Genomic DNA, 19,398 nt, shown 5'->3' on the forward strand with positions numbered 1-19,398 from the left:
TCGTTTGGGAGTATAAAATGACATTTAAAACATAAATTGTTGTTGTTGTGAGCATGTAAAGTTTGATTTGATTGAACTATTTACAGGTTTTTGTTAAAGTTTTGATTTAAAATCTTTTGCGGTTTTTCTTTAATAGTAATGACAGTAGATTTGACAGTTTGAATAGTTTGTTTACAAATGTAGAAGAGAGCATAAATCAAAAAAGAAAATATTGTATAAAAGTTAAAATGCTTGAGAAGACTTAGAAAGGTTTAATATTAATTTAAATTAAAAAGGTTTAAAACAAAATTTTGATAGATGGATAGATGATGATGAGATAGATAGATAGATAGATAGATAGATAGATAGATAGATAGATAGATAGATAGCTAGCTCGATAGCTCGCTCGATCGCTCGCTCGCTCGATCATCGCTCGCTGATCGCTAGATCGCTCTCGCTCGCTCGCTCGCTCGCTCGCTGCTCGCTCGCTCGCTGCTCGCTCGCTCGCTCGCTCGCTCGCTCGCTCGCTCGCTCGCTCGCTCCTCGCTCGCTCGCTCGCTCGCTCGCTCGCTCGCTCGCTGCTCGCTCGCTGCTCGCTCCTCGCTCGCTCGCTCGCTCGCTCGCTCGCTCGCTCGCTGCCTCGCTCGCTCGCTCGCTCGCTCGCTCGCTCTCGCTCGCTCGCTCGCTCGCTCGCTCGCTCGCTCGCTCGCTCGCTCGCTCGCTCGCTCGCTCGCTCGCTCTCTCGCTCGCTCGCTCGCTCGCTCGCTCGCTCGCTCGCTCGCTCGCTCGCTCGCTCGCTGCTCGCCTCGCTCGCTCGCTCGCTCGCTCCTCGCTCGCTCGCTCGCTCGCTCGCTCGCTCGCTCGCTCGCTCGCTCGCTCGCTCGCTCGCTCGCTCGCTCCTCCTCTCGCTCGCTCTCGCTCGCTCGCTCGCTCGCTCGCTCGCTCGCTCGCTCGCTCGCTCGCTCGCTCGCTCGCTCGCTCTCTCGCTCGCTCGCTCGCTCGCTCGCTCTCTCGCTCGCTCGCTCGCTCGCTCGCTCGCTCGCTCGCTCGCTCTCCTCGCTCGCTCGCTCGCTCGCTCGCTCGCTCGCTCGCTCGCTCGCTCGCTCGCTCGCTCCTCGCTCGCTCGCTCGCTCGCTCGCTCGCTCCTCTCGCTCGCTCGCTCGCTCGCTCGCTCGCTCGCTCGCTCGCTCGCTCGCTCGCTCGCTCGCTCGCTCGCTCGCTCGCTCGCTCGCTCGATCGCTCGCTCGCTCGCTCGCTCGCTCGCTCGCTCGCTCGCTCGCTCGCTCGCTCGCTGCTCGCTCGCTCGCTCTCTCGCTCGCTCGCTCGCTCGCTCGCTCGCTCGCTCGCTCGCGCTCGCTCGCTCGCTCGCTCGTCTCGCTCGCTCGCTCGCGCTCGCTCGCTCGCTCGCTCGCTCGCTCGCTCGCTCGCTCGCTCGCTCGCTCGCTCTCTCGCTCGCTCGCTGCTCGCTCGCTCGCTCGCCTCGCTCGCTCGCTCGCTCGCTCGCTCGCTCGCTCGCTCGCTCGCTCGCTCGCTCGCTCGCTCGCTCGCTCGCTCGCTCGCTGCTCGCTCGCTCGCTCGCTCGCTCGCTCGCTCGCTCGCTCGCTCGCTCGCTCGCTCGCTCGCTCGCTCGCTCGCTCTCTCGCTCGCTCGCTGCTCGCTCGCTCGCTCCTCGCTCGCTGCTCGCCTCGCTCGCTCGCTCGCTCGCTCGCTCGCTCGCTCGCTCGCTCGCTCTCGCCCCTCTTTCCTGCCCCTTCCCTTCCCCCCCCCCCTTTTCCCTTGTTGCCCTCCCCCTTTCCCCCGCCTCCCTCCTTCCTTCCCTTTTGCGTTTCTCCCTCTTTCCCCCCCCCTTTCGCTTTCCCTCTCCCCCTCCTCCGCTTCCCTGTCTTGTTCCTTCCTTTCCCCCTTTTCCTCTCTCTCCTCCCCCCCCTCCCCCTTCCCTGCCCTCCCTCCTCTTTTGTAATGAATAATAAAACTAGAAGAAAAAGCGTCAGTTGGTTGGTCAACAATAATGAAAGCAAAAAAAATATTACAATTCAAAAAAAATCCCTTATAAAAGAAAAAGTGCCAAGAGTCAAGACAGGGGCTCATTTATAAGCCTAGCAACATATGTTGCTTTTTAACAATATTTTTCAATCACTCAATACATGGAAAAAAATAACAATAATGTATAGGATTTTTAAGAGGCTCTCCCCGGTATAACAGATGATTCAATAATAACAACAAAAATTGAAATTTTTGTTAGGTTTCAAAAAAAAGGATTCTCCAGACCGGAACTGTAATTTGAGCAATCTCTTCTTGTGTTTAAAAAAGAACAATTATTAGATAGTTATCTAAGTTTTTAATTTCCTTCCGTTTTGACCCAAAAAAAAATCTTAATTTGTTCATTGATCTTTAGGAGTAAAATAAGTTTCAGTTTTTTTTTCTTTAAAGCTTTAATATTTTACCAACTTTTTTGATTAATCTAATAATATACTTTGTTGTTGTAAATTTTCAAAATTCCCTACCTGCTTCCTGATTTCTTTGTTACCTGGTCGCGTGCCGGCTGTCGTCATTTAAGGTTTCTTATAGTAAAAATTTATTGCGCTCTCTCTCTCTCTTTTGATCAGTTTGTTGAGTATGATGTTTTTTTTTGATCATTGCATAAGTGTTTGTGTTTAATGTTATGCTCTCTTGAGCTCTCCCTTTTTGTGGTTATTATCCTGTTTACTGCCATTGACTTTGACAACAACAACAAAAAAAATAAAACTGCTATTTTCAAAACATATGACGCTTACAATTATTACGGATTTTTAAGGTGGTTTTTTGGTTGAACTAAAAAGAAAAAACAGTACAAAAGTATTTTGAAATTATAGATTTTGCAGGATTATTACAATTATTCATACATAAGGTTTAAAGCAGGATTTTAAGAGGATTACAGCACTTCTAAAATAATTTAAAGAATTTTCATTAAATTACACAGGCCGACAAATTTGAAAAAAATGTCGAAACTCTGACGCTTCTAAAGAATTTAGCCGTGCTAAATCCGAATATGAGATATCGTGTCCTGAAATTCAATTTTTTGCTCTTTTTTGAGACATTATAACAGTGCCTAGATAACTTTATTTATAAAATGTTGTTTGCCATTTGACAGTCCATTCTGTCATCTTTAAATTAAAGGCTTAACATCTGTCATATCTTCTTTATACTTCGAAAAATCTTCGCCTGAATCTTGAAAACTCATGGTTTTCGGTATATTAATGGTATTTATACTCTATACTACTATAATGTGGAGAATACTATGCTTTGTATATATTGTTTATAACGAACAAAAATATTGGATCCACACCTATCTAAGGATATCCCAATCGACTCTAAATCACTTTCTGATTCGACTTAATGATGTCTGTCCGTCCGTTAACTTCAACGGATGAGATCTCATAAACTACAGCAGATTTTTGAACAATTCAAAAAGTATTTTCATAGGAAAAGAGAAGATGTGACAGATGTTAAGCCTTCATTTTAAAGTTAATAGAATGGACTTTCAGATGACATACAACACTTTCTAAGTAAAGATGTCTGGGCGCTGTTATAACATCTCAAATAGCGCCAAAAATTGTGTTTTTCAAACTTCAGGACATGATATAACAAATCCCAGATAAACAAATTCTGAGGGCAGATTCGTATTCAGCGCGACTCAATCCTTAAGAAAAGTATACTTCGGTCAAAACTTTGGGTTAAAAATTTTCTCGGCCCGTGTTATCAAAGTAAAATGATAAAATCGCCATTTTATATAATTCAAACTTTGAGGTTAAATTTGAAAAAAATATAAATATAAACTATATTAAAATAAAGTTTAAAAAAAAAAAACAATATTTTGCCTTTTTCTCTATAAAATACAAAATTTTCTTATTAATTGTTAATCATTTAACAGGATTTTTAAAAATTAAAAATTTTTTTCTTTATTTATTTTCCACTTTTGTAAATTACTTAATAGGCTTAAAAAAGGGATCTTTTATTTTTAACCCTCTTTTACAAGTTTTTCTTAAACAATCTTTTTTTTTTAAACATAGAGCATCAAAAATAAGAAATCTTTAAGTCAGTGTTTTTTTTATAAAAGAGCTGTATTTCAGTTTGTTATTGTTTTTTGTATAGTATTTTAGATTCTGCTTTAAATAAGAAGCACCTGCTATTGCACCTTAAAAAAAACTGAATCAAAATCCCCACAGAATTAACAAAAAAAAAAAAAAAAACAACAGTTAACCACAGGAGTAGGAAGAAGGGAAAATATAGAGAGTTACCCTTAGCGTGAGAAAGGGACAAAAAAGAGTTCGATTTTTTAGTCCTTAAAATTACTTTTTGAAGACTTAGTCTCGTTACCAAACTACCTCTCAGTGAGCTTACTGTTACTAAAGTTTATTTTATATATATTGAAGTTTTTGTATATATAGATCATTTAAGGGTTAATTTTTATTTTATAATGGGTTTAACTGTTCTGTTTATTAGTGTAAGTTTGCATTTTTTCTTGTTGCTCATATAGCATTTAAAAAAAGGGATCAATTCTTTACAGATTTAAATACAAACAAATATTTTAATTTTGAAAGGTGGTTTTGAAAATTTTGACACCCTAATCTAACTGGACTATAGAACAAAAAATCTATAGTCTATACTATAGAACAGTCTATAGTCTGGACTATAAAACAGTCTATAGTCTGCACTATAAAACAGTCTGTAGTCTGGACTATAGAACAGTCTATAATCTGGACTATAGAACAGTCTATAGTCTGGACTATAGAACAGTCTATAGTATGGACTATAGAACAGTATATAGTCTGAACTATAGAACAGTCTATAGTCTGGATGATAGATCAGTCTATAGTCTGAACTATAGAACAGTCTATAGTCTAGACTATAGAATAGTCTATAATCTGGACTATATAACAGTCTATAGTCTGAACTATAGAACAATCTATAGTCTAGACTATAGAATAGTCTATAGTCTGGACGATAGAACACACTATAGTCTGGACGATAGAACAGTCTATAGTCTGGACGATAGATCATTCTATAGTCTGGACTATAGATCATTCTATAGTCTGGACTATTCTATGGTCTAGACTATAGATCGGTCTATAGTATAGACTATAGATCATTCTATAGTATAGACTATAGATCAGTCTATAGTCTGGACTATAGATCAGTCTATAGTCAGTATATAGTTTTTATTATAGATCAGTCTATAGTCAGTATATAGTCTTTATTATAGATCAGTCTATAGTCTGGACTATAGATCAGTCTATAGTCTGCACTATAGATTAGTCTGTAGTCTGGACTATAGATTAGTCTATAGTCTGGACTATAGATTAGTCTATAGTCTGGACTATAGATTAGTCTATAGTCTGGACTATAGATTAGTCTATAGTCTGGACTATAGATTAGTCTATAGTCTGGACTATAGATTAGTCTATAGTCTGGACTATAGATTAGTCTATAGTCTGGACTATAGATTAGCCTATAGTCTGGACTATAGATCTGTCTATAGCGTGGACTATAGACCAGCCGATGTTTTATTTATACGTGAGAGTAACTTCTTTATTATTTTTCCGTGATCCTTAGTTGCATGATCAGTTGCAACTATCTTCAAAATTCAGAAAAAAAGCAGGCATTATGAATATAGCTGTTAGAGCCAAAATCTCGTAAGATCTTGTTTGATAAGATGAAATGTCAGAGTTTTGTTTCATAAGTGAAGAAAGCTTATTTGAGATCTTTGTATGATCATCAAGTTTTTTCCTTGGTCGTATTTACTTGATCTCTAGCGACGCTCTCCGGCTGCATGGATTTCAATCATAACAGAGAAAATGTTCTTTATGAAACAGAGAAAATATCCTTGCATGATCATTCGCAACTATATCCATACTGCTGAAGGATACGTGTATTAAGCAAACATCTATTGGAGTCAAACCTCTGAATCGTCAGAGTTTTGTTGTGTATGTAAGTGAGGGAAACTTCTCAAGATCTTTGTATGATCGGCAAGTGTGGGATTTTTAAGAGATGGAAGCTTCCTAAAGACTATTGCTTGATCTTTCTTAAAGATTTTTGTGTGGTCTTATTTACTTGGTCTCTAGCGATTAACTGGTCTCCGGTGGCAGGGCTAGGTCGTTACATGATCTTTAATATCATTTAAGAGTTTTGTTTTATAAGTGAGTTAAACTTCTTCGAGATGTTTGCACGATTCACAAATGAGTGAGTTTCTTCAAGACATTTGCATGATCTTCCGCAACTCTCTCATTAAGCAATTATCTGTTCGAGGTATGAGCAATATAAAATGATCGAGGCCTGTTGTGAACCCAAATTGTTTCTTGATCTTTAAGGAACTAAATATACCTTCTTTGCTGATTGTAGTTCCCTAAAAAATCGAAGTTAAATTGTTTCAAACTGTTTGGTTAAGATTTTAAAATGAATTGACTGTTTTGGTTACAAAAATGATCAGATTTTTTTTGTTGTCCAAGCAATAAAACCAAAAAAGAAAATCTTTTTTATATATCGCTATATTAAAAAAAACTTCCCGCCTTATGATTGTAAGACAATTTTTGAGGCAAAAGCGTGCCAAGTTTAAGGTTTTTTTTCTTCTACCAAACCACACTGCACACTTCAGCATTTCATTACAAATGATCGTGTTTGTTGTTATTGTTAAGGGGAGCTGCATGTATTGCCTGACGAATGAACTGGTCAGAATGCGTGTTTTAAGTTTATTTTTATAAAAAAATAGGGTTTATTACAGCGCTCTGATGTAAAGTTTAAAATTTGTTGGGTAAAGAAGACGAAGAAAAAAAGGATAATAAAACCACTTTCATTTTTTGTTGATTTAACTTCATCAGGAACCTGCAGAGGAATATTTTCGTGGTCTCTGTTCAATTTGTTTCAAAATTGTATTTTTCAATCTTAAACATTTGTTATTGTGGCTTAATTTTCTTGTTCACTTTTCAGTTTCGGTTAACTGAAATTTGCCAAGTACCGTTGCCGGTTGTTGCCCGTAAGTTTTTGTGCTCTAAAAATAAATTTAACAAAATTAAATGTTTTACGTTTTTGAATTTAAATTTTGGGTTTTCTTATCTGTTTTTTTTTTTTTTTTTTGTAACATGTCCTTTTACATTTAACCCTTTGTGATATAAACTCCTGGGACTCATGACAGCTCAAAATGAAAAACTCAACAGTTGCAGTTTCATTGTTTATAGAAATTGGCACAAAATCGTGCCCTTTTAACCACGTGCCACATTTAACTGCAACTGTTATTTTTGCGTTCTTTTTCATTTGTATAAATAAACTGCATCATAAAGCATTGGTAGAAACGCACCTTGCATTTTTCGCTGGTTGCTCCCCCTCTTTTGTTTTCGTATAAAATTCGACAGGTTTTTGCTTTTTTAATGAAATTTGTAGTTTTTTCTTCTTTATGCAACAAGTTGTAAATCAATGATGATCGATTTCAACACGAGACTAATTCACATGATATATTGTTGTATATATTGGCATTATTCCGTTATATTTGTTTTTATTTTTGGAGTTCTAAAAATTAAATGCAAAATGTCATTAACAAATAATAAAAGGTGGCTTACGCCAAAAAGAACATTTAATGAATTATTTATTTCATTTATCATTAAGAAGAAATTCATGTTAGTTGTAATTAATATTAACTAAAAAACAAACTTAATTACAATTACAACTTAACCTGTTTTCATTATAAAAGTTCTCTTAAAATACTCTCTTTCCTCAATTACCATTTTTTATTATTTTCTCTCTATTTCTTTCTTACTTTTCTAATTCTATTCTAAATCCTGTAATTAAAAACCCATTTCCCTTCTTTAATTTTTCTCTCTGTTACTCTCTTTATTTATTATTTCTCTAATTGTTGAAAAGCTTGTCTTAACATTTGATTACACAAAGCTGCAAACGGATTAATTTCCACCAATTGTTGTTTGGCAAATTTACTGCCCATTTTGGCGGCTTCTTCAAAATCTTGGCGGGCTTCATCCAATTTGTTTTGTTTGCGGTAAAGTACGCCACGCTGGCACAAGGCATGACATTTGGATTTGGCTTGATTTAAACAATTCTCCAAAGCTTGATTGAGGTCGTCAAAAGCGGCTAAATAAAAAAACGAAATACAGAATTAAAATTAATTCTTAAAAAAATAAAATACTAGACTAGACTATAGGCTAGATTATAGACTAGAATATATACTAGACTATAGACTAGACTATAGACTAGACTATAGACTAGACTATAGACTAGACTATAGACTAGACTATAGACTAGACTATAGACTAGACTATAGACTAGACTATAGACTAGACTATAGACTAGACTATAGACTAGACTATAGACTAGACTATAGACTAGACTATAGACTAGACTATAGACTAGACTATAGACTAGACTATAGACTAGACTATAGACTAGACTATAGACTAGACTATAGACTAGACTATAGACTAGACTATAGACTAGACTATAGACTAGACTATAGACTAGACTATAGACTAGACTATAGACTAGACTATAGACTAGACTATAGACTAGACTATAGACTAGACTATAGACTAGACTATAGACTAGACTATAGACTAGACTATAGGCTAGACTATAGACTAGACTATAGACTAGACTATAGACTAGACTATAGACTAGACTATAGACTAGACTATAGACTAGACTATAGACTAGACTATAGACTAGACTATAGACTAGACTATAGACTAGACTATAGACTAGACTATAGACTAGACTATAGACTAGACTATAGACTAGACTATAGACTAGACTATAGACTAGACTATAGACTAGACTATAGACTAGACTATAGACTAGACTATAGACTAGACTATAGACTAGACTATAGACTAGACTATAGACTAGACTATAGACTAGACTATAGACTAGACTATAGACTAGACTATAGACTAGACTATAGACTAGACTATAGACTAGACTATAGACTAGACTATAGACTAGACTATAGACTAGACTATAGACTAGACTATAGACTAGACTAGACTATAGACTAGACTATAGACTAGACTATAGACTAGACTATAGACCTAGACTATAGACTAGACTATAGACTAGACTATAGACTAGACTATAGACTAGACTATAGACTAGACTATAGACTAGACTATAGACTAGACTATAGACTAGACTATAGACTAGACTATAGACTAGACTATAGACTAGACTATAGACAGACTATAGACTAGACTATAGACTAGACTATAGACTAGACTATAGACTAGACTATAGACTAGACTATAGACTAGACTATAGACTAGGACTATAGACTAGACTATAGACTAGACTAAGACTAGACTAAACTAGACTATAGACTAGACTATAGACTAGACTATAGACTAACTATAGACTAGACTATAGACTAGACTATAGACTAGACTATAGACTAGACTATAGACTAGACTATAGACTAGACTATAGACTAGACTATAGACTAGACTATAGACTAGACTATAGACTAGACTATAGACTAGACTATAGACTAGACTATAGACTAGACTATAGACTAGACTATAGACTAGACTATAGACTAGACTATAGACTAGACTATAGACTAGACTATAGACTAGACTATAGACTGAACTATAGACTAGACTATAGACTAGACTATAGACTAGACTATAGACTAGACTATAGACTAGAACTATAGACTAGACTATAGACTAGACTATAGACTAGACTATAGACTAGACTATAGACTAGACTATAGACTAGACTATAGACTAGACTATAGACTAGACTATAGACTAGACTATAGACTAGACTATAGACTAGACTATAGACTAGACTATAGACTTAGACTATAGACTAGACTATAGACTAGACTATAGACTAGACTATAGACTAGACTATAGACTAGACTATAGACTAGACTATAGACTAGACTATAGACTAGACTATAGACTAGACTATAGACTAGACTATAGACTAGACTAGACTAGACTATAGACTAGACTATAGACTAGACTATAGACTAGACTATAGACTAGACTATAGACTAGAATATAGACTAGACTATAGACTAGACTATAGACTAGACTATAGACTAGACTATAGGGTAGACTATAGGGTAGAATATAGACTAGACTATGGGGTAGACTATAGGGTAGAATATAGACTATACTGTAAACTAGTTTATAGTCTAGAAAATTTCGAAGAAAAAGTTGAAGCTTCTAATAAATGTTTGTGTAGCAATGCTGCCAACTGCTTTTCTTTTCAGCTTATTCACCATATATGGTTTATGTCTCGGCTGATGGTTATTATTGACACCAACCTGTACAAGGGAATTTAAACAAAAATTTCCCCTTTATATGTAGAGCAGAACAAGTGTGCTGCTTTGAACTTCTTTACAAGTTCTGAAAGTTCTACTTTTATTTAATTCACTTTCTACTCACCCTCATCTTCCCAGCTAATCTTAAAGCCTGTGCCCGATTATTATAAATTGAAGCCCTTTTGGGTGTCAATTCTAAAGATTCCTTAAACTTTTCCAAAGCTTCTTCCAATTTCTCTTCTTCAGCCAATTTTACAGCTTCTATTTCCAATTGTTTGGATTTCTTTAATATTTCCACTTCACAACCGAGTGCCTCATCTTGATCCACTAAAGGTTCGGTAGAATCTGGATTAATGAGTTGTGCTTCCAAAGAAGAAGTTAATTCCAGAGGATTGAAGATCGATTCTAAAACTTGCTGATCATGAGCTGATAGACAAGATTTTGTTAAGGGCATTTTTTTGATTCACAGATATACTTTTAATGTTGTTAACGTTGGGAGCTTTAAAAGCAAACTGATTTTGTTTTTTTATGATAAAACTATTTTGATTTTATTAAACAGGTGTTGTTTTTGTTAATGCGTTTTGTTTTTGTTTATTTTGATATAAAAACAGAGTTTGAGAGATGCAAATGAACATGAAAAACTGGTCTATTTTTGTTTAAATGTGAATAAAATTAAACCTCTACTTTAAACAGAGTGTGTGTGTGTGTGTTTGTTTCTTAACAAACAGCATGTGAGTATTTTGTTAGAAAAAATAGACAGACGGTGTTTAAAAGATTTTGAAAAGGGGGGGTCGAGTAATGAAATATTAATAATTTATAAAATTTTATTGTAAAATCTTTCAATTTTTGTTTAAATATTTTACAAAATTTTAATTTTATTTACAGATTTTCTTTACGTTGCTTTAAAAACCAGAAGAATCAAAAACACGAACGTAAATATCTGCCGTCGTTTTATGGAAAAGGAAAACTACCTTTGAAGTTTTGAAGCAAAAATTTTCAATTATTTCAATAGAAAATATCTCACGAACAAGTCTATTTTTGTAATTTGTATTATTCCTTTAAGACCCTGTAAAGTTTTTTTATCTTAATTTGAACAATAAAACGTTGTATTCAACAAGAAAAGAAAAATTATGTGATGAAAAACCTTTCACATTTGTTTAATTTCCCTTACTTAATTTTACTCCTAAACTTATGCTCTTCTTTAAAACACTAAATAAATGATTATTTTAATATTTTTTATATGAAAATTCGGTATGCATACTTTAGGGAGCAAATTTATTACAGAGTTGCACAGAAATCAAAAATATTTTTCGATTTTTAAGAAAACGTGCTCCGATCTCAAATCTGATGGCATATTCAGATTCAGCATCGAAAAACCCTAGTATGTGGGCCTCTCGGCTCAATTGGGCCGGTAGTTTCCGAGAAAAAAGCAAAAAAGTTAAAACGGCCAGTTTGATAAAATTCCTATTGTTTAGTACAGACATAAACCATGCTAAAGTTGTTTATGACACCTTCACACACACGTCATATTCATATAGGCGTGTGTATGGATGTGTGTTTTATTTAAGTGCACAACAGCGCCACCTGTTGACCGCAAGTTGTACAAAGTGTGTGTGTATGTAATTTAGCTAAAATTGTCAGATTTTCTTTTTTTGCTTTTTTCTCGGAAACTACCGGCCTAAAACGGCCGGGAGTACCACATACTAGGGTTTTTCGATGCTGAATCCGAATATGCTATCAGATTTGAGATCCGAGCACGTTTTCATAGAAATCGAAAATCAATTTTTGATTTCTGTGCAACTCTGTCAATATAAGCTCCTGAAGTTGGCAACAGAAAAGAAAGCACATTAAAAAGGCGCCCCCTATACATTGCTAGTAAACTAACTTGTTTTCTCATTTTTAATATTAATATTTTCAGAGCATATTTTAGGGAGCAAATTTATTACAGAGTTGCACAGAAATCAAAAATTGATTTTCGATTTCTATGAAAACGTGCTCGGATCTCAAATCTGATAGCATATTCGGATTCAGCATCGAAAAAACCCTAGTATGTGACACTCCCGGCCGTTTTAGGCCGGTAGTTTCCGAGAAAAAAGCAAAAAAAGAAATCTGCCAATTTTAGCTAAATTACATACACACAAACTTAGTACAACTTGCGAACAGCAGGTGGCGCTGTTGTTTGTTCAAGTAAAACACACATCTATACACACGCCTACATGAATATTACGTGTGTGCGAATGTGTGTTATCATAAACAACTTTCGCACGGTTTATGTCTGTACTAAACAATGGGAGTTTTATTAAACTGGCCGTTTTACCTTTTTTGCTTTTTTCTCGGAAACTATTGGCCCAATTGGGCCGAGAGGTCTACATACTAGGGTTTTTCGATGCTGAATCCGAATATGCTATCAGATTTGAGATCAGAGCACGTTTTCTTGAAAATCGAAAATCAATTTTTGATTTCTGTGCAACTCTGTAAAAATTAGCGCCTGAAGTAGGCAATATAGCAATGGAATGCATTAAAACTAACTGTGGGCGGCGCCATCTATTCGTCGCTAGCAAACTAACACGTAAAGGTTTATAAATTGCCCAAAAATGCGTGATTAGTTAGTTTTCTTTTAAGAAACTACTTGACTTAAAAAGCCTTTGAATAGTTTTGAAGGTTTTTAAGAGTTTTTAAGTGGGATTTTTAAATCATTTTTAAAATAAAGCTGTTTGATTATGTTTAAATAGTCATGTAAAGGTTTTTCTTAATAAGCAAAATAAGTTTCTTAATTTTTTGTTACTTATTGTTATAAAAGCTATTTTAAACTATTTATTACATTCTTATAAAAGCTTTTTTAAGCTTTCTATTAAAAACTCTTTTAATTATGTATATTTTTTTCTTAAAAAAATATCTTTTTTTAAAAAACTTTTTAGAGCTTTTTCTTTAAAAAGATTTTTAAATCTTTTTCTTTAGATTTTTAAAGCTTTCTCTTTAAAAGGTCTTTTCCTTTGAAAAGAGTTTTAAAGCTTTTTCTCTAAAAAGTCTTTAAAAGCTTTTCTTTATAAGGAGTTAAAAGCTGTTTTCCTAAAAAGACTCTTAAAAAGATTTTTCATAAAAAAGCTTATACAGCGCTTTTCTTAGAAAGGCTTTTACTGCTATTTTAAAAAAGCTTTTACAGCGTTTTTCTTTTAAAGCTTTTATTAATATGTTTAAACAAACTTTTTTTAGGAAAAAAAACTCTTTCTTAGCACAAAACGTATTAAAGTTGTTTGCTTAAAATGGCTTTAAGAACGATTTTTATAGGAAAGCTTTAAATGCTTTGTAAAGCTTTTTTATAGAAAAGTTTGTAAAACTTTTTCATAGAAAAGCTTTATAATGCTTTTACATAAAAAGCTTTTTAGAGCTTTTGCATAGAAAAGCTTTTTAAGGCTTTTTTTTTATAGAAAAGCCTTTAAAGCTGATTTATAGATAAACTTTTTAAAGCTTTTTCATAGAAAAGCTCTTTAAAGTTCTTTCATAGAAAAGCTTTTTATAAAAAAACTTGTTAAAGCTTTTTTATTAAAAAAAAACTTTTAAAGCTTAAAGCTTTTTAAAGCTTTTTCATAGAAAAGTTCTTTAAAGCTTTTTCATAAAAAAGTTCTTTAAATCTTTTTCATAGAAAAGATCTTTAAAGCTTTTTCATAGAAAAGCTTTTTAAAGTTTTTTTTTTGTAAAAAAAGTGTTTAAAGCTCTTTTTTAAGGTTTTCCTTATTAAAGGAAACTGCTGATTTGAACTTTTTCATTACTTACCCCTTTTCTTAAGCTTTAATTAAGCTTTTATTTAATACTTATTTTGCATTTCACTGATTTACATTTTCCTGTTTTTTTTATTTTTTAAAAACAATTTATTAATGTTCTGTTTTTTTCTTCTTTTTTCATTTTGTTGTTGTCTTTTTGTTTTATAATATCATTCTTTTTCATGTTGTTTTATAATTATTATTTATATAATTAATAATATAATTTTTTGGTTTTATTTGTTTTTATATTTAATGTATATGTAAATATTAAGGACAATATTATTTTTTTTAGCCGTTAATTTAAATTAAACATTTTTTTTGTTTTTTTTTGTAATATTTTTTTTTTTAAATTAAATAATTATTTAATAATATATATATTTTTAATAATAAATCAGCATTGTTTTTATATTATATATATATTTATATTTTTTATATATATATTTGCTATGCTAATGCATTATGTTTGTTTTTTGGTTTTTTTTAAATTATGAATTTATTAATAATATATTTTGAATAATATTTTGTTTTTTTAATATAAATTTTAAATATTTTTTTTAGATTTTTTAATATATTTTTCTTTGCTTTATTAAATGTTTAACCTTAAACGTTTTTTTTTATTTTAAATTAATTTACACAGCTTTTTAATAATATTTTTTATATATAATTTTTTTTTATATTTTTGTTTTAAAAAAATCTTTATTTTTTTAAATAAATGTATAGCTCGCTGATTTTTTGTTTTTTTATTTTTTTTGTCACCTAAATGAATAAATCCTAAATTTCCAATGGTGTTTTATTTATTATATTTATATACTAAAAGCTTGCTTAAAAGTTTTTTACTTAAAATATTTTTCTTGTTTTTAAAAAGTCTCGCTTTTCTAAGTTAATTTTTTTTAGATTTTTAAATTTTAAAATGTGTGTGTGTGTTTGAGAAAAATATATTTAAAATAAAGTTTTTTCTAACTTTTCGTAACCTTTAGCTTTTTCTTTAAAATTTTCTCGTACTTAAAAGTTTTCCAAAAGCTTTCACCTCATTTTTCTACAAAATTGTAACAAAAAATCTTAAATTGTTAAAACACAGTGGAAGATAAAGTTTAACATAAATTGAAGAATAACTAATATTTTGTGTTTATTTTGAAACACTGTGCCTTACAATATTTTTAATCAAAAATTAATGTTTTTCTTAATATTTCTACTTTAACCCCACTGTGCCTTATCTTCGTTCAAAAAAATAAAAGTGTACTTTATAGTTTTAAAAGAGTTTCTACTGTACATTAGTTTAAAGTCTTAAATACTAAAGAATTATTTATTATTTAATGTAGTTGTTATGTCATTCATTTTCTCTTTTTTTTTGCTCTAAAATCTTAATGTGGCACGTAAATTTGGTTTAAATGTTAAAAGTATTGTGTTCAAGTTTTTCTTTTAAATATTTAAAAATAGATTTATTTTATTTTTTTGGTATTTTGCTCTAAACTACGTGCTATTAAGAGAACAAACAGAAAAATGTGTAGTTCAAATGCGGCAGATTGCGGAAGAAGTGCAAGAAAACTGATAAAATCAACAAAAAGATAACATAACGAAAAGTTAGAGCTTTTTCATAAAAAAACTTTCAAAAGCTACTTTTTTCTTGAAAAAATTTTATTACAAGTTTTTAAATAATTTTGTATAAAAAAGCTTTTTAAACTTTTTTTTTTCATAAAAATCTCTTTTTCTTAAAAAGCTATTTAAAGTATTTCTTAAAAAGATGTTTAAAGCTCTTTCATGAAAAAGTTCTTTAAAAAACCTTGTTAAAGCTTTTCTAATAAATTTCCTATAATTTTTCTTAAAAAGTTTTAAAGCTTATTGCAGACTTCTTTAAAAAATCTATTAAAATTAATTAAAAAATTTATTCTTATAAAATATATTTGAAAGCTTTTTATAAAAGCTTTTTATATCAGAATCTTATAAAAGCTTCTGATATATGTTAACACTAAATGATTTTAGATTTTTATAAAAAATCTTCTTAAAGTGTATATAGAAAAAGTTTCATTCTGAAGCTTCTAAATGCATTTAATTGATTTCTATACAAAAAGCTTCTAAGAGCTTTTTATACCTAAAGCTTTTAAAGACTTTTTTTCAACTCTTTCAAAAGCTTTTCTATAAAAAAGTTTTCAAAGGCTTTTCTATGGCAGAAAATAAAACTTTTAAAAGCTATTTAAGAAGCATATTTTGAAAGCTTTTCCTTAAAAAATCCTTTTGGAGTTTTCCTTAGAAGAACATCTAAAAGATTTTTGAAAAGTTTAAATTTTTTAAGTAAATTTTTATTAATACAAAGTTTCTAAAAGCTTAAGCTTCTTATACATAACGCTTTTAAAGACTTTTGTATACGAAATGAATTTCGAATCTTCTTTTTACTAATCTGTTTGTAAAAGCTTTTATGTATAAAAAGTTTTCAAAAGCTTTTTCTTCAACTGATAAAAAGCTTAAAATGCCTTTTAAAAAGTAACGTTTAAAAGCTTTATCGTATTAAAAGCTTTTTATTAAAAAGTTTCTAAAAGCTTTTATTAAAAAAGTTTCTAAAAGCTTTTTATTAAAAAGTTTCAAAAAGCTTTTCAATAAAAAGTTTCTGAAAGGTTTTTCTTAAAAAGTTTTTTATTTGAAAGTTCTAACAGCGTTTCTTACAAAGTTTTTCTTAAAATGCTTCTAAAATATTTCACATAAAAGCTTTTTAATAAAATATATCAAAGTGAACTTTTTCAAAACAGGTTCTTAAAGGTCTTCAAAATAAAAAGAAATATCAAATATAAAAAAGCTTTCATACATAATAAATAATTTAATATTTTTTCTATTTGTTTTGTCTGAAAAAGCTCCCCTAGTCTTATTTGTTGTGTAATACAAAAATGTATATTTTTGGTTGTTTTTATTGTTTTAATTTTTTTGTAAAGATTTGTTTTTTTTTACTTCTTGGCAAAATATTGTAATTTTCAAGCTCTTTGTTAAAATGTTTTTTTTTTGTAAGTATTTAAGACCTGTTTGTTTGTTTTTGTTTGTTATTAATTTCATGGAGTAATACAAACGATTGTCAATTAATGTCACAACCTATTACAGGAGACTTTCTGGTAGTTGTTTGTTTTTGGAAAAAATAATATAAAAAAAAGCTTTTTTTAAGAATTAAGATTAAAAGCTTTTAAAAGATATAACCAAATAAAACTAGAGGGTGTTGTAAAGTAGGAAATAAATATGAACTTATAAGAAGCTATGTATATTAAGCGAGACTGAAATATGTTAAAGCTTTTTGTTAAACAAAAATTTTTTGCAAGCGTTTGGTTTTCTTTTTTTTAATATAATTTACTTGATTTACACAATATCTACAACAGTTTGTTTTTTGTTAAATATTTATTTATATAGAGATTTTTTGCTTTTTCTTCAAAGTTAACTATTTTTTTCAATTGTTTTTTTAGTAAAATTTTACTTAAGTTTAGTTTTTTTTAATTTTAAAGAGGGGAATTTTGTTTTTTTTTTTTGTCTATACAAAATGTTGCTGCTTTTTTGGTTTTAGTTAGTTTAATTTTAAGCCTTTTTTTAGTTTGTATTTTCATTTAAATGCTTGTTAGTTATTATAAATATATTGCGTTATTTTGTTTGTTTATATTTAAAGACTATTATTTTTTATTTAGGGGGAGGTTTTAATTTAAACAACAGCTTATTTTTTTGTATTTTAAGTTTTTATAAATTTTTTGTATTTTAAAATGAATTTAAATTTTTCCTTTTTTACATTTACTGATTGTTTGATGTTATTTTTTATGTTTTTGGGGTGATTTTATGAAAATTTTTTAAATTTTATATATTTTGTGTTTTTTATATTAATATTTTACAAGTTTTGTTAAATATTTGAAAAAGGGGTTTATTTTTTTAATAAATATAAGTTTTGTATAAGCAGTTGGTTATGAAAAGCATTTTTTTAATTATTTTTATCTTTTTGTAAATATACCCGCTTTTAGAAACAAATTTATAGATTTTTTAAGGAAATTTTTAAAAAGTTTTCTTAAAAAAGCTTCATAAGACTTTTTCTTAATAAGACATATTAAAGCTTTTTTGTAAAATGGAAATTTTTTAAAAGCTTTTCTTCTAAAAAGTTTTCTTTAAGATATTTTTTAAAGAAGCTTTTTAAGGCTTTTTCGTAAAAAGCTTTGTAAAGCTTTTTTGGAGGAGCTTTTTCCTGAAAAGCCTTCTTAAAGATTTTTTAAGAATGTTTCTTAAGGCTTTTTCATAACAAGTTTTCTTAAAACTTTTTTAATAAAAACATTTTAAAGCCTTTTCTTAAAGCTTGTTTTTTAAAAAGCTTCTTAAAACTTTTACTTTATTTTTAAAAATACTTCTTAAAGCTTTATCGTAAACAGGCTTCGTAAAGCTTTTCTAGGAGATTTGTTTAAAAGCTTTTCCCAAAAAAGTCTTCTTAAAGATTTTTCTTAAGAAAGTTTCTTAAGACTTTTCATAACAAGGTTTCTTAAAGCTTTATAATAAAAACGTTTCTTAAAGCTTTTTCTTAAAAAAACTTCTTAAAGCTTTTAAAGCTTTTTCTTAAAAAGCTTCTTAAAGTTTTTTCTTAAAAAGGCTTCGTAAAGCTTTTGCTACTAATTTCTTTGAAGATTATTTTTAAAAATACTTTTTAAAGCTTTTTCGTAAACAGGCTTCGTAAAGCGTTTCTAGGAGATGTGTTTAAAAGCTTAAGAAAGTTTCATAAGGCCTTTTCATAACACGGTTTCTTAAAGCTTTAAAATAAAAAAGTTTCTTAAATCGTTTTCTTAAAAAAGCTTCTTAAAGCTTTTTTTTTAAAGGCCTCGTAAAGCTTTTTTTTAAATAATGCCTCGTAAAGCTTTTTCTTAAAAAGGCCTCGTAAAGCTTTTTGTTAAAAAAGCTTCTTAAAGCTTTTGTTAAAAAAGCTTCTTAAAGCCTTTTCTTAAAGAAGCTTTTTAAAGCTTTTCTTAAAAAAGTTTCTCAAAGCTCATTTTAAAAAAGCTTCGTAAAGCTTTTTCCTAAAAGATATTTTTAAAGGTGAAAGTAAAAAATCAACTTGAAATTTTTTCAATGGATTCTTGAAATTTAAAAAAGTGCTTAAAGTTTTTTCTTAAAAAAAACTTTTTAAGCTTTGTCTAAAATAAATCGTTAAAGCTTTTCTTAAAAAAGCCTCTACAAGTAGTTTATTAAAGACTTTTTAATAGCTGCTTTCTTAAAACATTTTTTTTTCTTAAAAATGCTTTTTTGAGACAAGATTTTTAAAGCCTTTTCATAACAAACTTTTTAAAACTAGTTCTTAAAATTTAGAAAGAACTTTCTTACAAAACTCTAAAAGCTCAACGCTTTTGCTATTAT

At 31.1% G+C, this 19,398-nt stretch overlaps 1 protein-coding gene across 1 annotated transcript; it reads right to left on the minus strand.

The window, feature by feature from the left end:
- Positions 1-7,802: 7,802 nt before the first annotated feature.
- Positions 7,803-10,796, minus strand: LOC119615557 (tetratricopeptide repeat protein 36 homolog). Its single transcript, XM_037971571.1, has 2 exons — positions 10,409-10,796; positions 7,803-8,094 (listed from the first exon to the last, which is right to left on the minus strand). Exons 1-2 carry the CDS (start codon positions 10,740-10,742, stop codon positions 7,847-7,849), a joined length of 582 nt encoding a protein of 193 aa, XP_037827499.1. The 5' UTR covers positions 10,743-10,796; the 3' UTR covers positions 7,803-7,846.
- Positions 10,797-19,398: the final 8,602 nt, after the last annotated feature.

Source organism: Lucilia sericata, unplaced genomic scaffold (assembly GCF_015586225.1).
Source record: "Lucilia sericata isolate MDLA Ls3-8-SP2 unplaced genomic scaffold, ASM1558622v1 Contig005860F_arrow, whole genome shotgun sequence".
NCBI lineage: Eukaryota > Metazoa > Arthropoda > Insecta > Diptera > Calliphoridae > Lucilia > Lucilia sericata.

Coding starts and splice junctions, on each gene's coding strand:
- LOC119615557 (XM_037971571.1), bottom strand. CDS start 10,742: ATGCCCTTAACAAAATCTTGTCTATCAGCTCATGATCAGCAAGTTTTA. Junction 8,095..10,408: donor AGCTGGGAAGATGAGGGTGA/GTAGAAAGTGAA, acceptor TTTTTTATTTAG/CCGCTTTTGACGACCTCAAT.